The following is a 25,953-nucleotide window of genomic DNA, read 5'->3' on the forward strand; positions in this document are numbered from 1 at the left end:
GCCTTCACTTTGATTGAACATTTCATTTCATTCCGGTCCTGCAAATGTAAATGTGATTAAATAATCATAACTGCTGGAAAAAAAAACCCATCTGTATCTTATTAGAAGACCTGGAGTTTTCTGAACCCATTTTCCTCGGGCTGACTTCCTTCAAACTTTATGAGCCTTCAGTGTGACATAAAGAGCAGCAGAGGAGGGTATGCAATGCCAAAGAAAGAAATGTCTGAATAGTTAAGCTATAAAAGCAAATTAGCTTGTATATCTTGCCTTACAGCACTTACTATGTGTGCTCAGACTTTATACCTCTATATTGCTACAGCCTTTTTCATCTCAGCTACATTAGGAAGGCATGTAGATAAATACCATCATGAATGAAAGGCAGAGTATGATAGAAAGCATTCAAAAAGATAAGAGTCGTATCTCTAACAAATGCCAGCCTTGAGTATTAATCTTTCATAGATTTGAAGCAGACACATAAAGAAGGGCAAGGTTAACTCAGTTCTAACACCATATGAAGGATGATGTTCATTATACAGAGCAGGAACTGTACTTAACACCTGACTCACATGGCTATATGATCCTAGGAGGTGTTGCTCATGCAGTGAGAGTATTTAATTTAACAGTATGTTTCATCACATTGTTGTATCTTTAGTCGAATTTATGTATCACATCTGCGAGAAGGATATTATATGAGTTGCTTTTTGGGTCTGCCTGTTGGCAGGATAAACTACTTGCCTGATATCCAAGAAATTTGGCAGATGAGTAAAACGTGTCCAAGAAAGAAAAAATAAATGTTGACTTGGATCAGACTTTCTCACTTGGAATAATATTCAAGGAAAGATTTGCTACTGGGAAGACAGATGTGCAATAAAATACACTGTTGAAATTAAATAATTGATACATACATTGTGAAAAAATTTGAAATGTACTGTTGCAAAGCAGGTAAATTGGCCAAATTCCATGTCTGTCATCAGGTAAATCCATCTTGCAAAGCTCCAGTCTGAAACAATTGTGCCAGGTCTGAAACAGACCTGACCAATCAGCGTCATTTGAGGAGAACAAGGTGGTAGCTACAGGTGGGGTTTAGTTGTACTGGAAGCCGATGGTAATGGCTGCCTCTGGTGTAGTGTTTAGCTTGGTGTGTTAGGTTAGGGTTGGACAGGAGGTAAACTAACCAGGAAAGCTTTTTCTGTTTTAATAAAAATATCAAGTAATCTTAACTCATCATTTCAAGTCAACTGAAAGTTTTAAGGCAGCATAAACACAAACTTTTCTTAGCTGAAAAAAAAACAAATACAACTAATTTCTTTTTTTACAGAATAGCCAGAGAAATTCCAGTAACAGGGGAGTGTTGTTGTACCCTTTTGCCTGTGAGGTTCATGTAGTTCAACGGCAGCAGCACCAACAGCTATGTGTCTCTAGCTGGCTCTTCCCTTCTCTTCTCAACAGGGTAATGGTTTTAAGAGTGATGATGTTAACTGGTGACTTGCAGCAGAATGCGTCTAGTTGTGAGTATCTTTGACATTATAGTGAAAACTAAATAAAAGCATTTGTTAAGATAGGTTCTGTCTTCAACAACTGTTGTAACAAACACATTATGCTGCAAGTTCACAGTTCACACGGATCACTTTTTAAACAACAAGATTCCCACTGGTGTTGCTTCACTCTCTTCTGCAGCATCCCCTTGTGTCTCTCCATACAATATTTAATCTAAACTGCAGTCTGCACTATTGTAGCCCTGAATGTCTGTCCAACATCACAGCACTGAGGTTTTCCCCTTCTATATCACTGCTTTCAGTCATGTTTCTTCAATGAGTGATCTCACCATAGTCTGTAGAAAAAATTACACAAAGTCTGGGTGAGGTCAGCCAATTTTTCTCTGCAGGGAGCTTTTGAGGCCAGTCTGAGATGGTGGGGTCTTAAGCCTTACGACAAACAGCTGCATCACAAACAGCTTGCAGTCATGTCAGTCGTGCTCCTATTATGCATGATTTGTCTCCACTGTTCTTCATAAAAACAAACAAATGAGGGAGCTATAAAAAAAATCACCTTGTGTGGAGTGTGTACTCATAGATATGAGAGCTATCCTAACCAGACTCGTTTCTGAACCTGACTGTACCCATGACGTTTTTTTTACTGTTAAAATGGGCATCTTAACATCTGCCGTGTTTCTGACTTCTGGTGCTTCTCCAATCAGCCTCAAGTGGCAACGGAGGAACTGCAGTTCTTTGCACTTCTGCATTGGCTTCATTTTTGAACACTGCAGGTTGCCACTTGATTTTCGCCAGCTGATCTTGGATGTGATGTTCTTACTCTGCCCCTCTCAGAGGTGATTCTCCGTTGGCAGGGAAAGAAAAAATGCAGAAGTGTTTTGAAGTTGTTCAAAAGGCTTCTGAAAACTTTGCTGGAGCTTCTGGAGTTTTGCTGGAACATGAAGAGGGGGCTTTTCTTGCTGTGAACACTCAGGGGAGGGAAACATTTTGCATTCATGATGAAACTTCAACTAATAGGCCCAGCTTTCATTGACACTGGTCTATGAAATGATCCTGCATTTATCTGGGACAGGCACCAGTAAGAGATGGATCTTTGGTTATTGTCAAACCAAACATGCAAACAAATAAAATGACGAATTACTTACAGTACTTGATTGTGCTTTCTGCCATCTTACTGCCCAGCTGGTACATGTACTACACTATGTTACAAAAGTATTAAGCCGCCTGACCATTAAACCAACAGGGACTGTAATGACATTGTATTCAAATACAAGTTCTTTAATATGGAGCTGATCCCCTTTTGCAGCTATAACAGCCTCCACTCTAACAGAAAGCTTTCTGCGAGATGTTGGGCCTCCCCCAAACTGTTACTGCAAAGTACAGCATTGTCTAAAATGTCTTAATATGCTGAAGCATTAAGACTGACCTTCACTGGACATAAGGGGCTAAAAACCCTGAAAACAGCCCCATACCATTATCCTGTCTCCACCAAAATTCACAGGTGGCACAGTGCAGTCAGGCAGGTAACGTTCTCCCAGACTCATCCATCCGACTGCCAAACAAAGAAGTGTGATTCTTCACTCAACAGGACACATTTCCACTGTACCAAAGTTTAAGGTTGGTGTTCTTTACACCACTCCAACGCTTAGTATTGGACTTGGTGATGTTTGGCTTACATGCAGCTGCTCAGCCATAGACACCCATTCCATGAAGGTCTCACCGCACAGTATTTGTGCTTACGTTAATGCCAGTGGAAGTACAGATCTCTTCAGCTATGGAATCAGCAGAGCGTTGAAGACTTTTACACTCCATGCACCTCAGTGATTGTTGACACTGATCTGTGATTTTACATGGTCCTCTGCTTCGTGGATGAGTTGCTGTTGTTCCTAAACGCTTCTGCTTTCCAATAATATCACTTAGAGTTGATTGTGAAATATCCAGCACCAATAAAATTTCACAAACTGTGTTATTGCAAAGGTGGCATCCATTACGGTACCATGTTTCAAGTCACTGAGATCCTCAGAATGACCCATTTTGTATGTAAAAATGTAAAAATGTTTGCAACTGGAGACTGCATGGCTAGATGCTTGATTTTATACCCCTGTGTTAATGGTTCTGTTTCTGCATTTAGTAACTATCAGTTGTGGCCAAATGCTTTTGTCCATAGACAGATATCTATTTACTTGCTTTTGCTACTTTTTCTTCTTATTTTTGATCATCAAACTGTTTGAATACTAAATGCACTGTAATTGAAGCCCGCCTTTGTCAAAACATGAGGCAACACCAGGCTAGTAAAAGAGACTTATCTTCAAAGTGGAATGGGTTTTTATCAGAAGCTTTACAATATATTAGTATCATAGTTATGAAGCTGGTTGAAATTCTGCAATTTCCTCCATTAACCACATGAAACCTCAAAACTCATTAGCAATGGACGGACAATTATTTTAACCTTGCAAAGCAGATGGATACGCCTGTTTCCTTGTTTCTCACTGGCAAGTCCATCTTGCAAAGCTCCCGTCTGAACCGTTTGGGCCCGGTTAGAAAGTGACAGGACCAATCAGCTTACAAGGGGCAGTACTTTCAGGCGCAGCAGAGTCGTGACATAAACAAGCAGCAGCAAGAGCTGGTGCAGTTATGGAGGAAGAGATTAGCGTGGATGCTGCTAAAGTGCCAGTTTTATCAGAACTTGACAACATTTCTTCGTCAAAAGAAGAACAAAGAAGAGCAGTGAGTTGTTTTCTTTTCAAAAATGACAAAAGTTGAGTACTTACATGTCTATGGTCTCCATGTTTTGTGTCATTCCTCAGTAGCTGTGCACGCACAGCTCGATAGCGGCCATGTCATGTGTTTTGTTGCTCTGATTGGCCCGTAGAGATGTGACAGACAGAATGTTCACCCAATCATAGTCCGAGTTTTTTTTTCAAAGCCTCTGCTTTTTCTCAAACGTTTCCTATTGAAGCTTTCCCAGATGGATGTGTAAAACAAATCCATCTGGTGTGCCAGGTTACATTTGTGCAGCTTTTTAGAGCAAAATCTACTTCACAAGAGAGGCCTTGCCAACATAACAGCTGTACAAAATTTACAGAAGTATTCAACACAGCAAGGAAAAAAGAAACTTCCAGCAGACTTTCTTTTCTATGGTTGCCTTGCTTTTAGTCTGACTAGAAATACAAGACCTGAGATCAGAGTTGGATTTCAAAGATGCCGTCTAAAAGCAGACTAAAATGCACTTGCATGCAGATGGCTATTGATAGAGATTAATGAAAAGCTCTGCCTCAGATAATAGCTCTTTGGATCTAGGATTACATTACAGCCACTGTCGATCTCTTCTTTTGCTCTGTTTTCAAGGACTGTTTATCGACACGGATTTGGAGCATGCTGAAATACTGGTGGATAATTATACTGGAACTACAAACAGACACCAGAACATTTCTAACTCCTTGGCTCATGCCATTCGTCCTACTGGTCCTGCACTTATAAATATGACAGAACTGTACATTGCTGTCTCTGGCCATGTGAACAGTATAGTTTGACTGGTAATAATGCAAAACCTTCTCCCTGCCTCATACATCCCTCTAGAAACAGGTGTGCAAAAGAAATGATGCTTTTCCATATTTTCACAGCAAAATCATCACACACAAAAGCTAGAGCTATTGTTAACTGGTTGTTCCTGTTATTAGACAAATAAGCATCCATCCATGCAATTATGACTTGTTTACACCTATTACACATGACCAGACCTTGGGAATGATGGCAGAAAAAGATGCTTTTATGTGTCTTTGTGTAAGCTGTCAAAACAAACATAAAGAAAGCTGTGAGCTTTTCCTTACACATCACCTCTAAATCTCTGCATTACAACTGAAAATCGAGCCTTACTGTCAATTTTCTCAACTGTAACCATCACTAAAACAGTAAAATCCAACCATCCTGGTTCTTTGGAGAAGTCCTACCAACCTTCCACACCGTTGATTTGAGCAGCTCTAAGCTTCCCTGAAAATAATTTTTGTTTGATGTCATCTATATTGATCACATGACTGTTCACCAGCTAAATTAGCCATGTGCTAAGTTGCATAGTTGAACAACCCCAGCACTGCACCGGAAGTAGGTCATAGTAAAATTACTTTGAGTTTATATTAAAGACCCTGTAAAGTGAATATAGATCTGTATTTAGGTTTGTTGTATGACAGGTCACTGTGTTATGAACCCCCAGGTCAAATTTCAGCCTAATAAAACCTCTCTAGTTTTATAATATCAAGCTTCAAAATCATGAAAAATGAGGCAGTAACATCTGCTCCAGGATGGTGTGGGCGTGTCTGTTGAATGAGTTGAAGCCATGCCAACTCAGGAGAAATTTGATCCTCTCAAATATATTGTGAGGATCAAATTTATATTTTATTAAATAATATATAATAATATTTACAACCTGAATTGAGGAAAGCAGTCATGCCTCTTGACCTTTTGTTGACCTTAGAAGAAGAGACAGAGTCAGTTTTCTGGCTCAATCTCTGTTATACTTTAAATGATCCATAGGCCACTGTAGCTGATCGATTTGGCAAATTTACCTCAAAATGAACAGAAAATGGCATTTAATGACTGTTAACTTTCACTAAAGGCAGTGACATCAGTTAACAACAGACTGTACTGAGATGAACTGCTCTGTGATTTTATACTGAAGTGTTAGAGGGGCGGTGTTATTCCCTACTGTGGGCTCGTGACATCACGAGCCCACAGTGAACCAATCAAATTGAACTAAGTCTCAATCCAAAATCCACTCACATGTAGATCTCAGTGTTTTCACATGTTTACAGCAACTATATTCCGACATACCTTGTGTCTTAAAACAAAAATAATGGATTTCACTTTACAGGGTCTTTAAAGGATTCTTGCAACATATCTTCTCAATAACACAATATATGTACTTTTCCCTATGTACTTATTTGGCAACTGGCATACTTTCCTGTTAATGGCCATTCATTTTCTTATATCCCAGACATCCGTGTTTAACCATCTATGAGGATGACCAGTTTAAATTAAGGAGTTTATCGGTTAAAAAATTTAAGGTCATTGGGCCTATCTTCCCTTCTTAGGAAGGGTGTAAGATTTCACACTACCACAGAGACCATCCAAGCTCTTTCTCTGGACCCACCTCTGTACCACCATTGTCAAGCTGTTATAAACCTCTCAGAGGCCAATAACCACCAACTGGTAGCTCTAGTTGTTTAAATTATGCAAACCTTTTACAGTCATACATTCTCCTTTAAGCAGAACATCCATTTGGATTACCTTTCATGCAGTTCTTTGACATCAAGCTGCTATGTTTATAATATTATTTCTTGTGTATTTCATTGGTAAATAACATGATTTAAAAGTGTGTTTTGTTTCAAACCTAGATATAGCAAGAAATTAACCTGGCACGCCAGATGGATTTGTTTCACACATGCATCTGGAAAACCCAAAGACAGTGTTTGGGACAGTGTTTTTGAAAAAAAAAAAAAAAAAAAACAACTTGGAGGGTGATTGGATGAACATTCTCTCTGGCACATCTTTTTGAGCCAATCAGAGCAACAAAGTATGTGATGTAGCTGCTACCGAGCTGCACCCCTACCAAAGGAGTAAACTCCATACAGAACTGCATAACATGAACCATGGCGACTGTAGACATGTCAGTCTACAACTTTTGTCGTTTTTGAAAAGAAAACAACTCAATGTCATCAAGTTCTGATAAAACTGGTGCCCAAATGGTCCAGACAGGAGCTTTGCAAGATGGATTTGCCAGTGAGAAACATGGAAACCGGCAAGGTTAGCAAGAAATATGAAATATAATGACACTGTCTAGTGGTGACCTTTTAGCTATGTACTTAACACCATAAACACGTTTATCTCTCAGATGTACCTCGCTCTGGATAAAAGTGTCTGCTAAATGACATTGTGGCATTGTTAATGAAAGTATAACTGACCTTATGATGTGTAGCTATAGGCACAATTCTTACAGTTTTAAATATATTCAGACAAAAACACTGGTATCTTTTTGTAGTCTGGACTATTGGCCTTAAAGGATTTCAGTTGGTGTCCTTCAATTAAACTTATGTACACAGTCATTCTTTTGTAAAGTAAGAGCCAAATAAGAAGGGAAAGGAAAAGCATGACGGCTAAAGCATTCACAGAGGTCAAAATGACTCACAAAAAAAACATGAAGAGATTCATATCCTGAAAAAAACCTATTACATCTCATTTTAAGGTTAATAGGTTTGTGTCCTTGTCCTTACTATCAATTTCCATCAGTAAGAATTTTAATTTTCAGGTCTTCAAAAATCATTTAGAAGCTCTTTTGTGTTGAATTCCAACAAAATTATTCATTTACTTCTCTGAATGATGAAGTTATCAATTTGTAATCTTCTTACATTACTCTGATTTGAGCCAACTTTAAAACAAGCCAACAGACATTCAACTATTTGTGTAAATCATTTCTCTAATGTAACAGTGCTTCTTGGCAACTAATCTTATCCCACTGGGAAGCCTGTTTATTTCCCTTTTAAATGTTGCTAAATTTGTAAGGAACATGCATTTGTGGGATGAAACAGCAGAGCTGAGTATGTGGGTTGCGCCCATGAAAAATGTGCCAAATCTTCTCTGCCACTGCCAAACAGCTTATTCTGCTGTTGCCACTGACTTTTGTTTTGTGCTGCTGGTACCCCGCTGTGCTGACAATCAGGCGCCTGATTGGCACCTCCTATGTTCAGCGATGAGCTCTGATTCTGCCTATGGCAGTTGGACTGCAGGGTCAAAGTGTGGAGAAGACACAGAGAATGCTATGCTGATTGCTGCACCAAACATCTTTTGGTGGAGGCAGTGTGATGGAGAAGTGTGGCATCTCACCTCAGTGGAAAATTGGGCTAGTCATCAGTGGAGGCAATCTTAATTCAGAGTGATATAGAGATGAGATTCTGCAACCAGTGGAAATCCCATATCTCCACATTCTGGGACCAAACTCTATCCTCAGAGATGACGCTTGCTCCCACAGAGCAGGGTTTATCAGAGACTAACTCCAGAATTTGGGAGTGGAGACAATGGAATGGCCTTTCAGCAGTCCTGGCCTCAACCCCATTGAACACTTGTGGGATCAGCTTGAGCGTGCTGTCTGTGCCAGAGTGACCAACACGACCACATTGGCTGACTGGCGACAAATGCTGGTTGAAGAATGGGATGCCATCCCACAGCAGTGTTTGACAAGGCTGGTGACCAGCATGAGGAGTAAGTGCCAGGCTTTTGTGGCTGTGTATGGTTCTTACACACAAATTAATGAATAACTTGTTAAATGTCTTGTTTCTTCAGACTTCAATCATCCAATTCACCAAACAAGAGTCAATGGCAGAAAAAGCTGTTTGGCAATGGCAGATATTTGGCAAATTTTTCATGGGTACAACCCTAATACTCAGCTCTGCTGCTCACCCCACAAATGCATGTTCCTTACAAATGTGGCGCCATTTAAAATGGAATTAAACAGGCTTTCCAACAGTAGAAGATTTTTTGCCAAGAAGCATTGCTACAACAAAGAAATGATCTTCCAAACACAAATTTCCTTACTTTTTGTGCTTGCTTTACATCAGTTTAGAGCCATGTTTGATGTGAGGATAAATTTAACCATCTTATAACATGAATTATTTTGATTTATGGATTACTAGACGTGAGTAAAAAAAAACAAAAAAACAACTAAATGGCAACGTATCAGCTAAACACTTGCACATGCCCCAGGTCAGTATAAATCATTGAATGACACATATTTTTGTCAATAAACGTAAAGCGCAGTTTTTCTACCACACAGCATTATTTTGTAATTATTGAAGGTCATTTTAAGACCGTCCAAAAGAGGCTTTATTGACTGATACGACATTTTACTATTGACATAGCTGACACAATGCTTGTGATTCAAACTAGCCAGAGAGCCAATGCACCCTGTCACACTGACAACAGAATTGTACTTCTATCTATGAATGTCAGCTTGACCTCACATCTAAACTATCTGGACACGTTTGACCCAAAAGCCCAGTTCATTGAATCACTGCTAACAAAAGCGCACCATCCTCATGTCCTCGGGTATGATTCATGTTGACTCAGGCATGGTCTGCAGGAGATGAAAACATAACCATGTCCAAATACAGAAAACTCATCAGTAGAGCTGTAAAGGTAAATTAAATTTGTCCCATATCTTCAAAAAACACTGTATCCACACTGCATGGGCTCATTTCATTGTCAGAGCTGCAGGGTGTGGATATGGAATTATAAAGAGAGTCATTGTTGGTGTTTTTGAAATAATAAAAACATCCATAATAGCCCGACTCCATTGTCTGCATGGAGTACAGTGTTGTGAAAAAGTATTTGTTAATTTGTCACACTTAAATGTTTCATATTATAACACATATTTTAATATCAGACAAAGTTAACTTGAGTGTATATAAAATGCATTTCCTAAATGATGATTTCATCCATTAGGAGAAAAAAGCCATAGAAACATACCTGGCCAATGTGAAAAGTAATAGCCCCCCTTATCCAGTCATGAGTTAACTGTGATTAACCACATTTTTCACTAGCCCCACTCAGTCCTGATTACTACCAGACCTGCTGGATCTAGAAATTACTTAAATAGAACCAGTCTAACAAAGTGAAGTAGGCTAAAAGATCGCAAAAACGCAACACGTCATGCCACAATTAATTTCAAGTAATTGACATCTAACTGTCTGGAAAATTATATCTAAAGCCAGAACTGCAGCCAGCCATGGTGAGAGCCATTATCCACAAAAGGAGAAAACTTGGAACAGTGGTGAACATTCTTAGGAGTGGTCGGCCAACCAAAATCATTACAAGAGTCCATTGACGACTTATGCAGAAGGTCACAAAAGAACCCAGAACAACATTAAAGACCTGCAGGCCTCACTGGCCTAAGTTAAGGTCAGAGTTCATGATTCAACAATTAGAAAGACACTGGGCAAAAATAGCTTCCAAGGCGGGGGTTCCAAGGCGAAAACCACTAGTGACCCAGAAAGAACATAAAGGTTCATCTCACATTTCACAGAAATATCTTGATTATCCTCAAAACTTTAGGGAAAATATTCTGTACACTGACGAGAAAGTTGAATTTTTTTGGAAGGTGTGCGTCCCATTATATCTGGCGTAAAACTAACAAAGCATTTCATAAGAAGAACATCACACTACCAGTCAAACATGGTGGTGGCAGTGTGATGGTCTGGGGCTGCTTTGCTGCTTCAGGACCTGGACCACTTGCTGTGATTGATGAAACCATGAGGTCTGCTGTAGGACAAAGATCCAAAACACTAGTCCACTTCGAGTGGCTTCAAAAAACAAAATGAAGATATTGGAGTGATCTGGTCAAGTCTGGACTGAAATCTGATTGAGATGCTTCACATGGGACATGGTAGGTAACTGGCTTCAGGTGTGATCTCTTCAGGTGTAATTTCTACATTGCCAGCACCTGTTACTTGCCACAGGTGAGTTTAAATGAGCATCACATGCTTGAAATAAAACGATTTACCCACGGTTCTAAAAGGGCGCCAATGATTTTGTCCGGCCCATTTTTTGAGTTTTGTGTAAAATTATGTCAGTTTTGGCTTTTTTCTTCTGCTTTTTTGTGTCGTTCCAATGCACATACAGGAAATAAATGCGTATATACCAAAATCATTTGTAATTGCAACAATTTCTGGGAGAAATTGAGGATTTTCTGTAAAAATTCCAGGGCTGCCAACACTTTCGTCCATGACAGTATATAAGTGTGCTCGGGTATGGATCCATGTTACTAATGTGAAAGCAGTCCAATACTAACTCTTAAATTCTACTTTTACTCAAAGTCACTTTGGAGTAAAATATAAGTCCTTCAGCTTCGTTAACCATCTGGTGTTTTCGAGTACTATATGGTAGGATTATAAGTTAATAACAGCTACTATCTGCTACCAGAAACTGTTTTAATAAGACCAGTGAGAATGAACTTAAGAGAAAAAAATCATAAAAAACAAAACACTGGCTGGAAAAAGGCGCTCTGAGAACCTGCAGAATTGAATAATTAATTCCAATTTGTTCTTTTTCCCCAATAAAGAGAAAGAAGCACATGGGAATAAAGTATAAGAAACAGAAAATAATAACTGAAATAATGGCCAAAATTCCAATCAAAAGTGCCAGTGCTTTGAAAGGTAGATGTAATTAGTTTTAGATGGCAAACCAAAATCAAATAGACCTTCCCCCTGGCAGACATTTCAACCAGTCAATCTCAGCTGAAACTGATATCATCATTAACGGCTGAGTTCCATTTATGTGGGCCAATGCTGGGGCACATTTATTTTGCATGCTGGCTCAAAGCTCTCTGGATTAAATAAAAGATAGCTCTAATTACTTTTATTCATTCACTTGTTTTTTTTTTTTCTGAAATAACACCATAAAAATGTCTTTTAGCAGGTTGAATGTTGACTCTATCCTCTGAGGAATTGAACAAAGTAAGAGCTGTAACCTGGAGCAGACGAGCTTAGAAAATCTTTGTTAGTTACCTTTAGAGCTTTGTGCAGCTGGGTAGCATCGTATAAGGCTGGAGGGGTCATCAACGCAACGATCAGACTCTCAAACAGTCCACCGAGCTCCGATTTCAAGGCGCTGACCAAATCCTGAGGGGAAAAAATGATGAATGAGATGAAGAGCAAAAAAAGTAATAACTATACCTATAAACTTTGTTGCTTCTTTGGAATTCTGCAACATGAGTCAGGACAAAACTGTTACTATTTACTACACTCATTCAAGTTTTCCAGGACAGTAAATTAAACTATTTAGATTTCAAAAGGGGAAAAGCTCTAATATTTTAACATTATAGTGCAGAAATCTTGAAAGCACTCCCAGTCCTGATCCAAGAAATGTAAAAGAATTTTTTTTCCACAAAATGCCAATCTCAGATGTAAATAAAGCTAATTCAGTGCTACAGTTTGTCTGCAGTTCCGTCACAGTCCACTTAATGGTGCCTAAAGCCAAGTATCCCTGTTGTAACACATTAAAAGACCATTTTAACATCAGGAACAGAGGTTAAAAGTCTGGTTCAGGACACAGTTGTGATCTGTATTGCTCATGTCTTTACTGGTACACACTATACAGTGATTTTTTAAAATTATTTGACAGTTTGATTATTTCAGAGTTAAACATTATGAATAATTTGGGGCATGGCTGATCTGACTAAGAGGTGGGCTAACGGTCTCTTTGCCTCTTGTTAAGCTGACATAAAGGCTGGGGCAGCATTTCCAGTATGGTGACAACAATTGAGCTCAGCAGTGCAGGTTCTGGAAGTTGGCATTCATTTTCTCCATAGAGGATTTGATTATTAGCAATATTGCAAGAAGTATTCATGTTAGATTTACCATGAGCTACCCTGATGGTGAAAAGATGGTAGCTGTGGTGTAGGTGCTCACACAGAAGTAGGTATACTATTTATTTTTTAAATGAAGCTCAATGTTTATTCATGCAGGACACCGTAGTCATACGCCCAGCTATGATCAGCTGACACCCAGCGGATTCCAATAATCGCCTTCCGGCTCCCACAGCCAATCACAGCTCTTCCCATCAACAGCAGTGTATTTAAATAGGACATACTTCTCACTAATCCCTGCTTGCATTGATGCCGATGCACTACGCTGCAACTGCTAGAAAAGGTTAACCTCCTCCACCCCAGCCTCCTCCTTTATAGCATAAAGCTTGTTGCACCCTCATATTCAGATTCATGCTACTATGGATTAAATGCTTTTGAACTAATTTTATTGTATTCAGTATGCGCTGTCATAAATGTATCCATCCATTTGGGGGTTTCTAGCCATGCGCCCTGGAAAGTCAGAGCATGCTGTTTGACCACTACACCCACGTATACCCTGTAATACACCATTGGGTATAAGCTCCTGGAGGTGACGAAGAAGATATCAACTCCTTTTTAAGAAAAAAAAGCAAAGTCTATTCACAATCTCTGCCAAAATTCTACAGACCCACAGTATCCTCCTAGAGTGTCACACAACATCTATGATTGCGAGGGTCTTCATGGATATGTCTACTGCACCCAAAAACAAAAACTGTTGATGACAAGATCACATGCCACCATATTTTGTCACAACAAATACGCAAACTACAATATATTACACCATTGTCATTTAAAATGTAAGGTATGAAAAATGTACATGTACAATTTGAAACCTTGCAAACTATCCTGAACAATGAATTAAGGAATTGCAATGGACTGTGGGAAACACAGTTCCTTCATCCTCATATAAAAACATCAGCATGGTCTTACTTTCTACATTTCTAAATGCCTTTTAAAAAGTTTTGTGATAAGGATTTGTGAATCACCTATGGAGGATTTACTTCAGGAACCAGAGCCACTGAATAAATAGACAAGCACTGTTGAGCTTTATTGCTAAGTATTTTGTAAATAACAAGTGACATCTCTAAGACTATGCCCACATACAGTCTTTTGTTTTAATGTTGGTGTTTTTGCAACACCAACACGGATGAATGAATGAATAAATGAATGAATGAAAGATATTTTTGCATATTTAGTAGGTATGTGTTACATTTACATGTACCGGAATAATGATTTCTCCTTAAAGCTGTGTATTAGCTTTCCATCTAAAGTGGGTCTTCGGTCAGAGAGATAAGCACAGAAGCAGAGATCTGAATTCCACGTGAACTTTACTCCATTATTGTGCTTCACTTTACATTTTTTAGCTTAACATTTTAGAAGGTAAAAAAAAATTTTGATTACAGGTGCTTGTATTTCTCATTGTTTTATTTAGAATTGTCAACGCAAAGCTCGAAAGCAAGCACCTGTAATAGTTTAAGGGTGTATCAGTATCAATGGCATGGGTCACTTGCACATCTGTGAGTCATTAATTAATCTGGGAGGTACCTACAGTTTTAGGAGTATCATACACCTCCTGATTATGTATTTTTCAGGGACATCCCTGCTTAGTTTAGAAAGACAATGCCAAGCCACATTCTGTATGAGTTACAACAGCATGGCTTCACAATACAAGAGTGCACATACTAGGCTGGCCTGTATGCAAACTAGCTCTGTCTCAAACTGAAAATGTATGGCACAGTACGGCGCTCATTACAGAAACCCCACACTGTTTTAGGTTAAATGATAAAGCAAGAACAGGAAAGAATTCCAGATGATTAGTGTCTTCAGTCCTAAGATGCATACAGAGGGTTGTTAAAGGAAAGGTGATGTGTGCTCCTGTCCCATCTTTTTTGGAACAAAAACTCAAAATGCATATGCCAAAAACAGTTTAGACTTTCTTTTCAATTCAAACATTAAAATCTTGTTGTTTTGCTTTTTTTCTATTGAATATAAGTTGGAAAACTGTATTGTTTTAATTGACATTTCACACGGTGTCCCAACTTTCTTTGAAGTGAGGAAATTTTGTTTGTGTAAGTCTCATGAATATCATAGATTTCTGTGACTGATTGTTGAGTAATTGAAAATTAAGGCACATTATGATGCTTTGTTATGCTCTTTGTGATGTGGCTTCATTATTGATCTCTGATCTAAGTTGTTAGTCCACAGTTAGCGGAGCGATTCGCCGCTCATTTATAGCTGACAAAAGTGACTGCTGAAGACCCCTGTATTTTTTCTTTGTTTTCAGAATAATGGCATGCTGCTGTATAAGACTATTTTCAATTTCTTTCATATCAAATTCAGTGGTAGTTTAAGGCCGTCTTTGTGTGGAATATCACACTTTATAGCAAGATGAAATGGGATAAAAGCAAAGTTAGCTCCTTTGTGTGCACATTGTGATAATACACTTCATTTATAGAGATATTCCATCTGCACTTCTTTGATTGTTTTTAGTGTACTCTTATACTCTGAAGCAGTTTCATCTATTTTTACTCCAGGCAGCAATTACATTTGTCAGAATGTTTTTCAGTAACCCACACAGAAAGAACATTAACTCACAGCTTTCAATCCACAGGTGGTCATAAAGTAACCTGACAGTGTGACAGAACAGGAAACTGTTAAATGTCCCAGGCTACCAGCTAATGGCGCTGCACTCTGATCCACAGAAAATGATGGAAATGAGACTTTCCACCTCCTCTGTGACTAATTTTTGGCTTAAATGGTTGTTGAAACTTTCTACAAATTGTCATCTCTCTCCCTGTGGTTGTTAATGACAGAAATCTGAATGGCTGAATGTCTGGAAATCATGCAATAAAAACAATGTAGCTGAGGCAGTGACTGATGGAAGATGTTACATTAATGAAGACAATTCAACAAGAAAAGTAAGTTTAAGAAAAGTACTGGATCTACATAAAAGTGGCCCTGAAGCTGTATTATACAGTTTGTTTGCTTAGGAGGTCATGCCATAGCGAAGAACTTCAGATGAGGGCCAGAAGGGATTTCTGAAAAAGAACCATCAAAATGACAAAGTTTTTCAGAGTGTATGTCTCAGCCAACCATTCGAAATGAGAAAAAAAATTGGGGGTGGGGTGATTCTGGCCTGCATGCATGCAGGCCAAGGTCTTTTCACTCCTGGAGACTGCTGCAGCACAACCAGGGCCTCATGGCAACACTACTGCCCGCGTGGACGGTACCCTAGGCCAGTGTTTCTCAACCTGGGGGTCGCAAGACACTGAGAGGTTGTTGACAGATGCCTTCAAAAAAATAAAGAATATTTTAAGTGATTTTAAACTGAATATTTTACCTGTTTAATAAAAATATACATATAAAATTAGTTAAATGTCAAAAACATGAATATTTGGTGAGATTTACTCTATCAAAGTAATGTTTAAATCCCTAAAATGTCAGTCTGCACATGACTGTTCTTAAATGTGCATGTTTGTGTTCAACTATGCTTCAACCACCCTCAGGGGCAGTGGGGGTCCCCTGATCTCTGTTACCATTATTTTGTGCTTAATTGAGGCATCAACCCCTTACTCTGCTCTAAAGGTGTGGACTTTTTTCAACAGATTACTTTTCCATGCCCCCGGTGTTATGCAAGGACATCCAGAGCAAGACCGGGGTTGTGCCAATCCCCCTTCCTGCTTCCTTGGGTGGCTGACTCACCACATGTACACCTTACTTGACTCAATTTTTGACCCAAACCTTAACCAGTAAATGAATAAAAACACAGATTAATCATACGACCAAGTTCAACCACAAAATCCTACTGTAGTCTTCCAGTGTGGATGTTAACATTTTTGAGGATAAAGAGGTGAAAGGCAGGGCAAACATGTGAGGAGGCCAAGGTCTGCTTTACAGTAAATTTTGATTAAAAAGCTGACAAATGGAGACAAATGGAGACTGTGCATGGCGCATAGGGCCTCATCACCCGGGGGGGGGGCATAGTTTGAGCGTTTCCTTCTCTCTCTCTGCACATCAGGCTGATGTTTGTATGATAAATATGATCAAGTTAGTAAATTAACCCTCAAGATGTCTATTTTTGGAGATCTGTGCCATCCATGATCAATTAAGTTTCCAGCTGCTCTTTCGCTCTTCTGATACTTGCTGCACAGAAATGCTCTTATCTCATGTATATCTAACACAAATGAATATCTATCTTTTGTTATATAATCTTTAAGTTTAAAAAGAGAAAAATAATGAAGGGATGAAGATCAAAACAGCCTCAAGGTGATGTTTCCAGGGTCTCAGATGCTTTTGTCTTGAGTGTCTTCAAGGTGATGATGGTGAATAAAGAGGACACAATGACCTGTAACCATTCATCACCGTGACACCTGACTGTCATCAGCTCTCTCTTTCATTCCCAGTGGCCCTCTCACCTTTCCATACGCCTTCTTGTAGGCTGCTTTAATTTGCTGGCGCTGATCGTTGCTACGTGCAGCCAGAAGCATGAGGATGGCGTCTTCATCCGTACCTGGAGCCAATACAGAACACACACACACAAGAAAACATGAGCTCATTCATATAACAAAGGACCAACAGGATAATAATTGAAAATGCTCATTTTTGTTTAGTTTTTATTCAATTTAGTGTTAATAAACCTGAACCTGAAAAATCTGACTTATTGTGGTTCAGGACAAAAGCATACTTCAGGACACAGATGAGAGGATGTTGAGGTCAAGGCCCAGCAAGCACCCAGAAATAATCATGTAAGCATACAATGCTGTGAAAAAGTATTTGCCCCTTTGCTGATTTTTAATCTTTTTTTCACTTTGTTTCAGATCATCAAACAAATTCAAATACTAGACAGAGATGACCTGAGTACTGTAAATAAAAAGTGCAATTTTTAAATGATCATTTCATTTATTAGGGTAAAAAAAAGCCATTCAGACCAACCTGGCCTTATGTAAAAAGGTCTTTGCCCCCTAAACCTACCAAGTGGCTCTGCCACCCTTGATACATGATAACCAACCCTGAGTCATTCACATTGCCATGGAAGAATTTTGTCCCACTCTTCTTTGCAGATTTGCTTTGATTCTGCAACATTGGAGGGTTTTCAAGCATTAACTGCCTGTTTAAGGTCATTCCACAACATCTCAATCAGATTTAGTTCTGACTTTGACTAGGCCAATCCAAAATATTCATTTTGTTCTGTAATCCATTCAGAGTTGGACTTGCTGCTGTATTTTGGATCATAACCCAGGTGTGCTTGAGGTCTCAAACTGATGGCTGGACATTACAACAAGTGGTCCAGGTCGTGAAGTAGGAAAGCAGCCCCAGACCATCACACTGCCACTGCCATGTTTGACTGTTGGTATGATGTTTTTTTTTTTATTAAATGCTGTGTTAGTTTTACACTAGATATAATGAGATGCACTTTCCAAAAAGTTCAACTTTAGTCTTGTCAGCCAACAGACTAACCTTGCAAAGCAGATGGATACGCCTGTTTCCTTGTTTCTCACTGGCAAATCCATCTTGCAAAGCTCCCATCTGAACCGTTAGGGCTCGGTTAGAAAGTGACAGGACCAATCAGCAACAAGGGGCAGTGCTTTCAGGAGCAGCAGAGTCGTAACATAAACAAGCAGCAGCAAGAGCTGGTGCAGTTATGGAGGGAGAGATTAGCATGGATGCTGCTAAAGCGACAGTTTTATCAGAACTTGACGACTACGTCAAGTACGTCACGTGTTTTGTTGCTCTGATTGGCCCGTAGAGATGTGACAGACAGAACATTCACCCAATCATACTCCAAGTTTTTTACAAAGCCTCTGCCTTTTCTCAAACATTTCCTAATGAAGCTTTTCCAGATGGATGGTGTGTCAGGTTACCAACAGACAATCTCATTATGGTTTATTGGATTCCCAAAGCCTTAAGCCCAAAACACACCAGCACCATCCAACGTGCATCAAAAAGTTTACCCCCATCATTATCTATGCACAAACCCACACTAGCTGCAGCTAGACCCCCATGGATGCGCCCCATTGCCGCACTCTAGGCTACTAATCTATTACTGACACCTCTGGCTGTGGCTGGTGTTCCTTGTGAGAACATCTGGTTGGTCCATCTCGAATGCCGTAGTAGTAGCTCTATTTGAAAGCACAGAAATGTACTTTAGCACTAGCTGCTGGTGAAATAGCAGTGTTCCTGTTGTTATTTACTTATCCAGTGAGGCAAGGAGGTGATATCAGGGTGGGCTTTTGGCTCTGATATGAGGCACCCAGCCCAGCAGTGACTGGTGGGATGGTTGACTGTTGACGTGCTGCTGTCCATGTGGGTTGGGTACAGCAACTGAGACACATTAAACGAATGACGTGCAGGTCCAGTAACAGTGTGTTTAAGGCTTTAGAAATGTCTTTGTAATCCTTTCCAGACTAAAATATATCAGTGTCAAAGGAAAAGATGGTCGTTATTTTGGAGGCTATATGAATTTAAAGAGTCTTCATGTTATGATCACGGAGATCGTATGATCTAAGGCAGGCGCACGCCAAAGGGTGCAGTAAGGAAACTGTCATGGATAAAACTGATCCTCAGATAAAGTGAAGGTTTTCCTTTTTCTGTTTTACCTGAATGACTAATTGATTGGTTGGTGCCTGTGTGTAATTTCGGTCGACCAAGTTTTTCTTTGGTTGACGATGGGCCTAGACATTTCAAGCTTTCAAAGATGCACAGAGCCAGAGAAGCTCAGCTGTAAAAAACACTGAATTTTTGTGGAACACGATGTCTGAATGCCAGGAGGACAACAATACATCTGCTTTTGGTTTTCATGAAGACCGACTGAGGTCTGAGCCACAGCAAGGCCTCTCTCCCCCTGAGCAAACACAAGGGGAGAGTCTGTCTGAAGATCATATAGGACCTGGTTGCCAAATTTCTTGATGGACTTCAGGGACAGAGAGACAGCAAGACCTAGAGTGAAGAAATTGAGCTGATGAAGGTGGAGATTTTTTGTCACAGGGCGCAGCTGGATGAGTTTTGCATTGAGAGGCTTTCATGTAGCCACTCTACCAAAAGGCCAGATCGGCGGAGGGCTGCAGTGATGGTTTTTGTTTAATTGATGGTTTAGTTTTTGCTCTTATGTGCATCGTCAGCTGTGAGGCCTTCCATAGAGAGCTGTGTGCCTTTCCAGATCATGCCAGTCAATTTTATTTACCACAAGTGAAGTCCAGTCAAGGTGTAGAAACATCTCTGCAAAGACTGAGAGAAATGGGAGGAACCTGAGCAAAAGTGTTTTTGCATAGGGTCTGTATACTTAAGTCAATGTGATATTTTGTTTTTGATTTTCAGAAATTTGAAGAGTTTTCTAAAATTATGATTTTACTTTGTAATGGTGTGGTACTGAGTGCAGATAAAAGGTATAAAAATGATTTTTTTCATTGTACAATCAGGCAGCAACATAACAAAACTGACAAAAATGTGGGTTGTCTCGTTATTTGTTATTGATCCATTTTTGTTAACAGTTGAAACCTTGCAAAGAGCCTTATTTTTAGAACTCTTCGTTTGAACATTTTAGCAGTAGCCTGTTCCACTTAGCAAGAGCTGCTTGAGAAAAACTGACAGCTATAGCAATAAACTCCTAAATGAGGAGTCAACCCTGCAAAGCTGGCATGCAGCTTTTCAAAGGTCTAGGAATGCCAGTGATCAAACAATCAATAACTCTTGAAATGGAAACAGCTCAAGAAGACAAACAGAAATGAGAGCAGTGAGTGTTTATTCCCTCTGAGCGATCACAACGTTAAATTAGTCTGAGGTAATTACGGCTCAAACCCCTCTGGACCTTTAATGACAGCTTTTACTGGACTGAAGTCAGCCCTGGTTATTGTGGTTCTCCTTCCTTTTTATTCCACATTCAATCACCAGGTATTTGTTTTGATTATTTTTATCACAGACATGGCGTTAGAGATAAAACAGAAGAAAAGGTGGTAGTAGTGGTGGTCAGTGATGTCACACTGAGGTTAATCATTACAACATGTTCTGCACCTTTAATTTAATGATAGTCATCTGGCTCATTGATTTACACTAATGGCCGTAGGGATTTTTACATGTCCTGCTCTGCAATTGAAAGAAGACACATGAGAAAAATCTGGGCAAAGGTCAAGCTGTTAAAAAGAATCCCAATTAGGTTGAAAACCTTTTTTTAACCAACACTAAAATCATGTTATTGGAGACTTTTGTCTTTCATAGATGTTAAAATGATTAGTCTTTTTAAATACCTGATATCTGAGTAGATTTCTGACTTTGGTTTGAAATATTTTTGTCCTGAGTTCATCAACATTGGCTTCAATCAAAGCAGATGCATATTTAAGGAGTTTTTAATCTGGCAAACTGAAGTTAACACCCATTAATGACGTACGAAAGCAGAGTTCATCAGCAGCAAGACTGATTATTACGTAGGAAAGATAAATCATTTGTTATTAGTCATTCCTGAAACTGCTGCTGGGAGGTGGGTGGGACATCAGCACAATGCACAAAGAGCCTTCATATACAGTACATCTCCCACTAGAAAGAGTTGCAGTAAGCGATACATTTGATGGTTAAAAAGGCCTGATTCCTTGTTTAAAAAACACTACTTGTGTGTGGAAAAAAATCACTTAAATCATCTTAACAGTTTTAACAATGTGGGAAGACATGGACAGATTCAACTGATCTCTAACATAATTGTCCTGAGAGAGAATACACAAGGGATTCAGCCAAATCATGAGACCACAAGCCTGCTGTTTGTAGTAATGATTTTACTGTGGTGATTAAATAGACACGAGATCTCACAGAAACTCATGTGATCATTACTTCAGAAGAAAAGCAAATAAGGTGACAATCAGCTGGCTGTTATGGCATCAGTAGATAACTGATATGAATGAAATAACTATTAGGTAAAAATTTACCGAGTTACATAAAACTCAATAAACTAACTAAGGGCGTTTTCTCATTACGCTTAATTGATTTGAACAGCACTGCGGTGTGATTGCCCCCCCCCCCCCCCGTGATTGCAGGATGTCCTTCCTGGACACTGGAAGAGTGATGTCACAGGACGGACTTGTTTGTTTCCGTGCTCCATGAGAAGTCCGCAGTCAAGTAAATTGGTCAGGTGTTATGTTAAAGCAAGTTGTGTTAATTAAGTCAACAAAAGATAGTCGCTGCCCCCTGATAATTCTACATAACACTACACAATCGAGTGACTGATGGGATCTCTCCACATAAAATGAAGCCTCTTTATATCTGTTCTGCTTGCATGTTCTTTATCACTCATTCATTCATACTGTGAAAACATCCAGTTACAAGCAGCACTGATATAACAGCAAAAATAGTCATTTTAGTGTCAGACTCTTTGCTTTTCTATACCAGTTTGAATTTCTGAATCTTCTTGATGTCATGTCTTGCCTCTTGAGGCCCCTGCTTCCCCTGCCTGACAGGATAATCTTCAGTCTGTGAGAGAGATGTGTGAGGAAGCTACTCAGGAGGATTTCAGAGGCAGACTGTCATACACTTTTCTGGAAATTTTCTGGAATGCATGTGAGAAAACAACCAATAAGCAACAACATAACTCAATCTTAAGATAGTAGTGTCAAAGTTGATTGCTACCTGCCAAGGACTACAGATGTAAATCAGCAGGTTTGCTTACTTTGGCATTTTACCATTAGCTTGCATTTAACAGCAAGAATGAAACAGTACAAACCTAGCCTGCAGTAAACCAGATTTCTTACCACCCTGCTATTGCAGCCTGCTTGCTTACACATATTACACATGACCAGCGCTCATAAAATGAGTGCTGAAAGACAATTCTTTTATTTGTCTAAATTAAAACTGTGAGCTTTTCTTTTTATACCAGAGTCAGTGCACAATATATGCCTATGTTTAATGCATAAACAACAGCACCATGTCAGCAGATAAGCTCTAGGTTAGCCTGTTAGCACATTAGCTGCTACCATAACTTAGCAGTTTACACCAGTCAAATAGCATCCTCCACTGAAAACATCATTGAAACAAAATACTAACCAGTGCTCTGTTTACTAGACACCACATTAATACTTTTACAGTTAATTGTTCTGTATAAGTCCTCATAAACTGATGATCTCAACTGTAACCTCAGATAAGAAGTCGAAATTTTGACTTTTAATCTCATAATTATGATTTACGACTTTTTTTAATGCCTAACTTCCACATTTTTATTTTTTTAAGTGGTGGAAATGGACTTCCATATGCAACACATTTCTGCACGTTTTCAAACTTTTTTTCCCAAGGCGCTTCTAAGATCAGGCCAAAGTCTCAAAGCACAGCATATTCATAGCCAAACGAAACAGCCTCTTTAAAATGCATTACTGAATCTTTGGTTGTTGTATTGTGCAGGAATATTGTATAAATTCCCATGGCACACCTAGACTTTCTTCAAGGCACACCAGTGTGCCCAGCCACACCATTTGAGAACAAATGTTCTAGCTAACGCAGTATGATATATAATTATTCAAAATGTACTCATTTGGTAATTGGCATATTTTTCAGCTGGACATCTCAATCTTTAAAATTCTTATCTGTCAGATACCCACCTGTGAAACTGGTGAAAAACCAGTTAATGCCAGCTAACAGAAACCCTGGTGTAGATAGGGTATGTGTAAAGAGGGCATATGTAGGGTAGAGGGGACACACAGAACTGTGTTTTATAGCAGTGCAGTATCACTCAGAGACCTTCAGTGGGTGCCAAAGCGCTCTAAACCAGATTCCGCCATATTGCTAACCTTGCAAAGCAGATGGATATACCTGTTTCATTGGCAAATCCATCTTGCAAAGCTCCCATCTGAACATTTTTGGCCCAGTTAGAGAGTGACAGGACCAATAAGCAACAAGGGGCAGTACTTTTCAGCACGGCAGAGTCGTGACAAAAGCAAACAGCAACAAGAGGCCGGTGCAAATATGGCAGAAGAGATTAGCGTGGATGCTGCTATAGCGTCAGTTTTACAAAAACTTAATGACATTTCTTTGTTAAAAGAAGATGAAGGAACAGCATTGAGTTGTTTTCTTTTCCAAAATGACAAACATCATGTACTGACATGTCTACCATTGCCATGGTTTGCGTTATGCAGTTCTCTATGGAATTAACTCCTCGGTAGGGGCTACGTCACATGTTTTGTTGCATTGATTGGCCTCTAAAGATGTGACAGACATAACGGTCATCCAATCACCCTCCAAGTTTTTTTTCAAAGGCTCTGCCCTTTCCCAAACACCATCTATGGGAGGTTTTTCGGATGGATGTGTGAAACAAATCCATCTGGCGTGTCAGGTTACCATACTGTTGCTTGAACAGGAGCAATGTTTTTAACTGATCTTTGACATCTCTTAATCTTTGACATCTCTAGCTTCATCAGGAAAGGATCTTATGGGCCTTATAATTGGGAGAAATTCTTAAATCCTCCATAAAGTATTTCTGTTCATATATTGGTTATCGTCAGAGAAAAACGCTCCCACAGTATGATCTGAACCTCTACTGATAAAAGTAAATCTCTTATAATGAGCTGTGCTGCAACAGGTAAGACTGAGATAAGGAAAACATGGCAGTCCAGTTTGAATGTTTAACTGAGGTTACTCTCAGTGGTAGGGGTCCTTGGTATCTGGACCTGTTTTTAGGGGCATTGCAGGCTGAAAAGTTTGGTAACCCCTGGACTAATTACAGATTTCAGTGTGTCTAGTACCACACTTTAGGGTCGTATAGGTACAGTCAATACCCAAACAAAAAAAGTAAGATGGTACAGATCAGTTTTTTTGGGTACACTTCCAACTTTTGACAGTGGAAATGCAAGTAATTGGGTACTCTACTGAACCAAACTGAACCAGACTGCCTGTTGAAAATGCAGCTTACCTGTTCTGATTATTTTTTTCTTCTTTAACAGGAAAACAGTCTGGAAATAACATTTTCACCCTCACATTGACACTGTTACTTTTTATTATCTCCTCTCTCTATTGCCACTATCATCATTTTAACTGATTATACACAAAAATTTAAACACAGAAACAGATTAGTCCAAAAGTCTCCCCTCTTCTCATGTCAACAAAACTTGTCCTCCACGTGTAGATGAACAGTAAGGGCTCATTACTGTTGCATTGTTGCAGGAATGACTAAATACTGACATGCCTTTGAATATTTCCCACAACTTAAAGTTTTAAAGTTGGTAAAACTCAGTTTCTTTTCTAATTAGACGAAGCACAAAAGGAAGTAAAGTCACTCCCCATGCACCAGAGAATTGAACTAATTCTTGAGGGCAGCAAATGGAAAAACTTTTGTGACAGATGTGTCATTGTTGGTTTTCGAGAGAGAGGCAAAGCAAGCAATAAACCGCATGATAAAACAGTTCTGTTTGTACTTTTAGGAACAACCTCAAGAGATTTTATTTTAACTAATGGCATAAACAGAACACAACTGTCACATGTGGTAAAATAAACCTACCATAGCTGCCATGTTCAATGAAGCGACTCCATAATAAGCACACACAACTTTAAAAAGAAATTTTCAGACTCCCCTGTCTGCAGATTATGTAGAGATCTGTTTAAGATATTAGCTTAGTAGACCATAATGATGTGATACATGCTGAGATTGAGAGGGAAACAGAAAGAGTAGCTTTCAGAAAGACTGACCGATTCCTTTCATGGCTTTATGCAGGATTTCAGCATCATGTTTGGCATTGAAGTTGACGAAAGGTTTAACACTGCCTCTGTGCTCCTGTGGGAAGAGAGCAACACAAAATAAATAAAACAAAAATAAACACACAAAAACTGAGGCTGGTTGGTTAGCCCGCACAGCCTTCATCTGGCATTTCATTGCCCACTCTCTCCTAACAGTTTTCTACTCTAGCAACTGTCTCGTCCTATAAAATAAAGGCATTAGAAGCTTAAAAATAAAGATAAAGAACTAACATTAAAATGTTGGTTTCTAACCTGTGTTCTGGACCCCCTTGGCAGGGGGTGCCAAAGATCTCAGGGAGGGCCAAGACTTTGTCTACCCTGGGGCTGTCGAAATCAGATTTGCAGGTGTTAGCTAAATTCATGATAAAGCACTTA

At 39.3% G+C, this 25,953-nt stretch overlaps 1 protein-coding gene across 1 annotated transcript in view; it reads right to left on the reverse strand.

Moving 5' to 3' along the window:
• anxa5a (annexin A5a) overlaps nucleotides 1-25,714 on the reverse strand; it is a 45,811-nt gene extending 20,097 nt beyond the window's left edge. Inside the window, exons 1-3 of the mRNA XM_041797246.1 lie at nucleotides 25,531-25,714; nucleotides 17,298-17,392; nucleotides 12,044-12,157 (exon numbers count right to left, since the gene is read on the reverse strand). Of these exons, the coding sequence (XP_041653180.1) occupies nucleotides 12,044-12,157; nucleotides 17,298-17,392; nucleotides 25,531-25,714 (393 nt within the window). The remainder of the gene's footprint in view (nucleotides 1-12,043; nucleotides 12,158-17,297; nucleotides 17,393-25,530) is intronic.
• Nucleotides 25,715-25,953: the final 239 nt, after the last annotated feature.

This window comes from Cheilinus undulatus, linkage group 10, assembly GCF_018320785.1.
Source record: "Cheilinus undulatus linkage group 10, ASM1832078v1, whole genome shotgun sequence".
Lineage (NCBI taxonomy): Eukaryota > Metazoa > Chordata > Actinopteri > Labriformes > Labridae > Cheilinus > Cheilinus undulatus.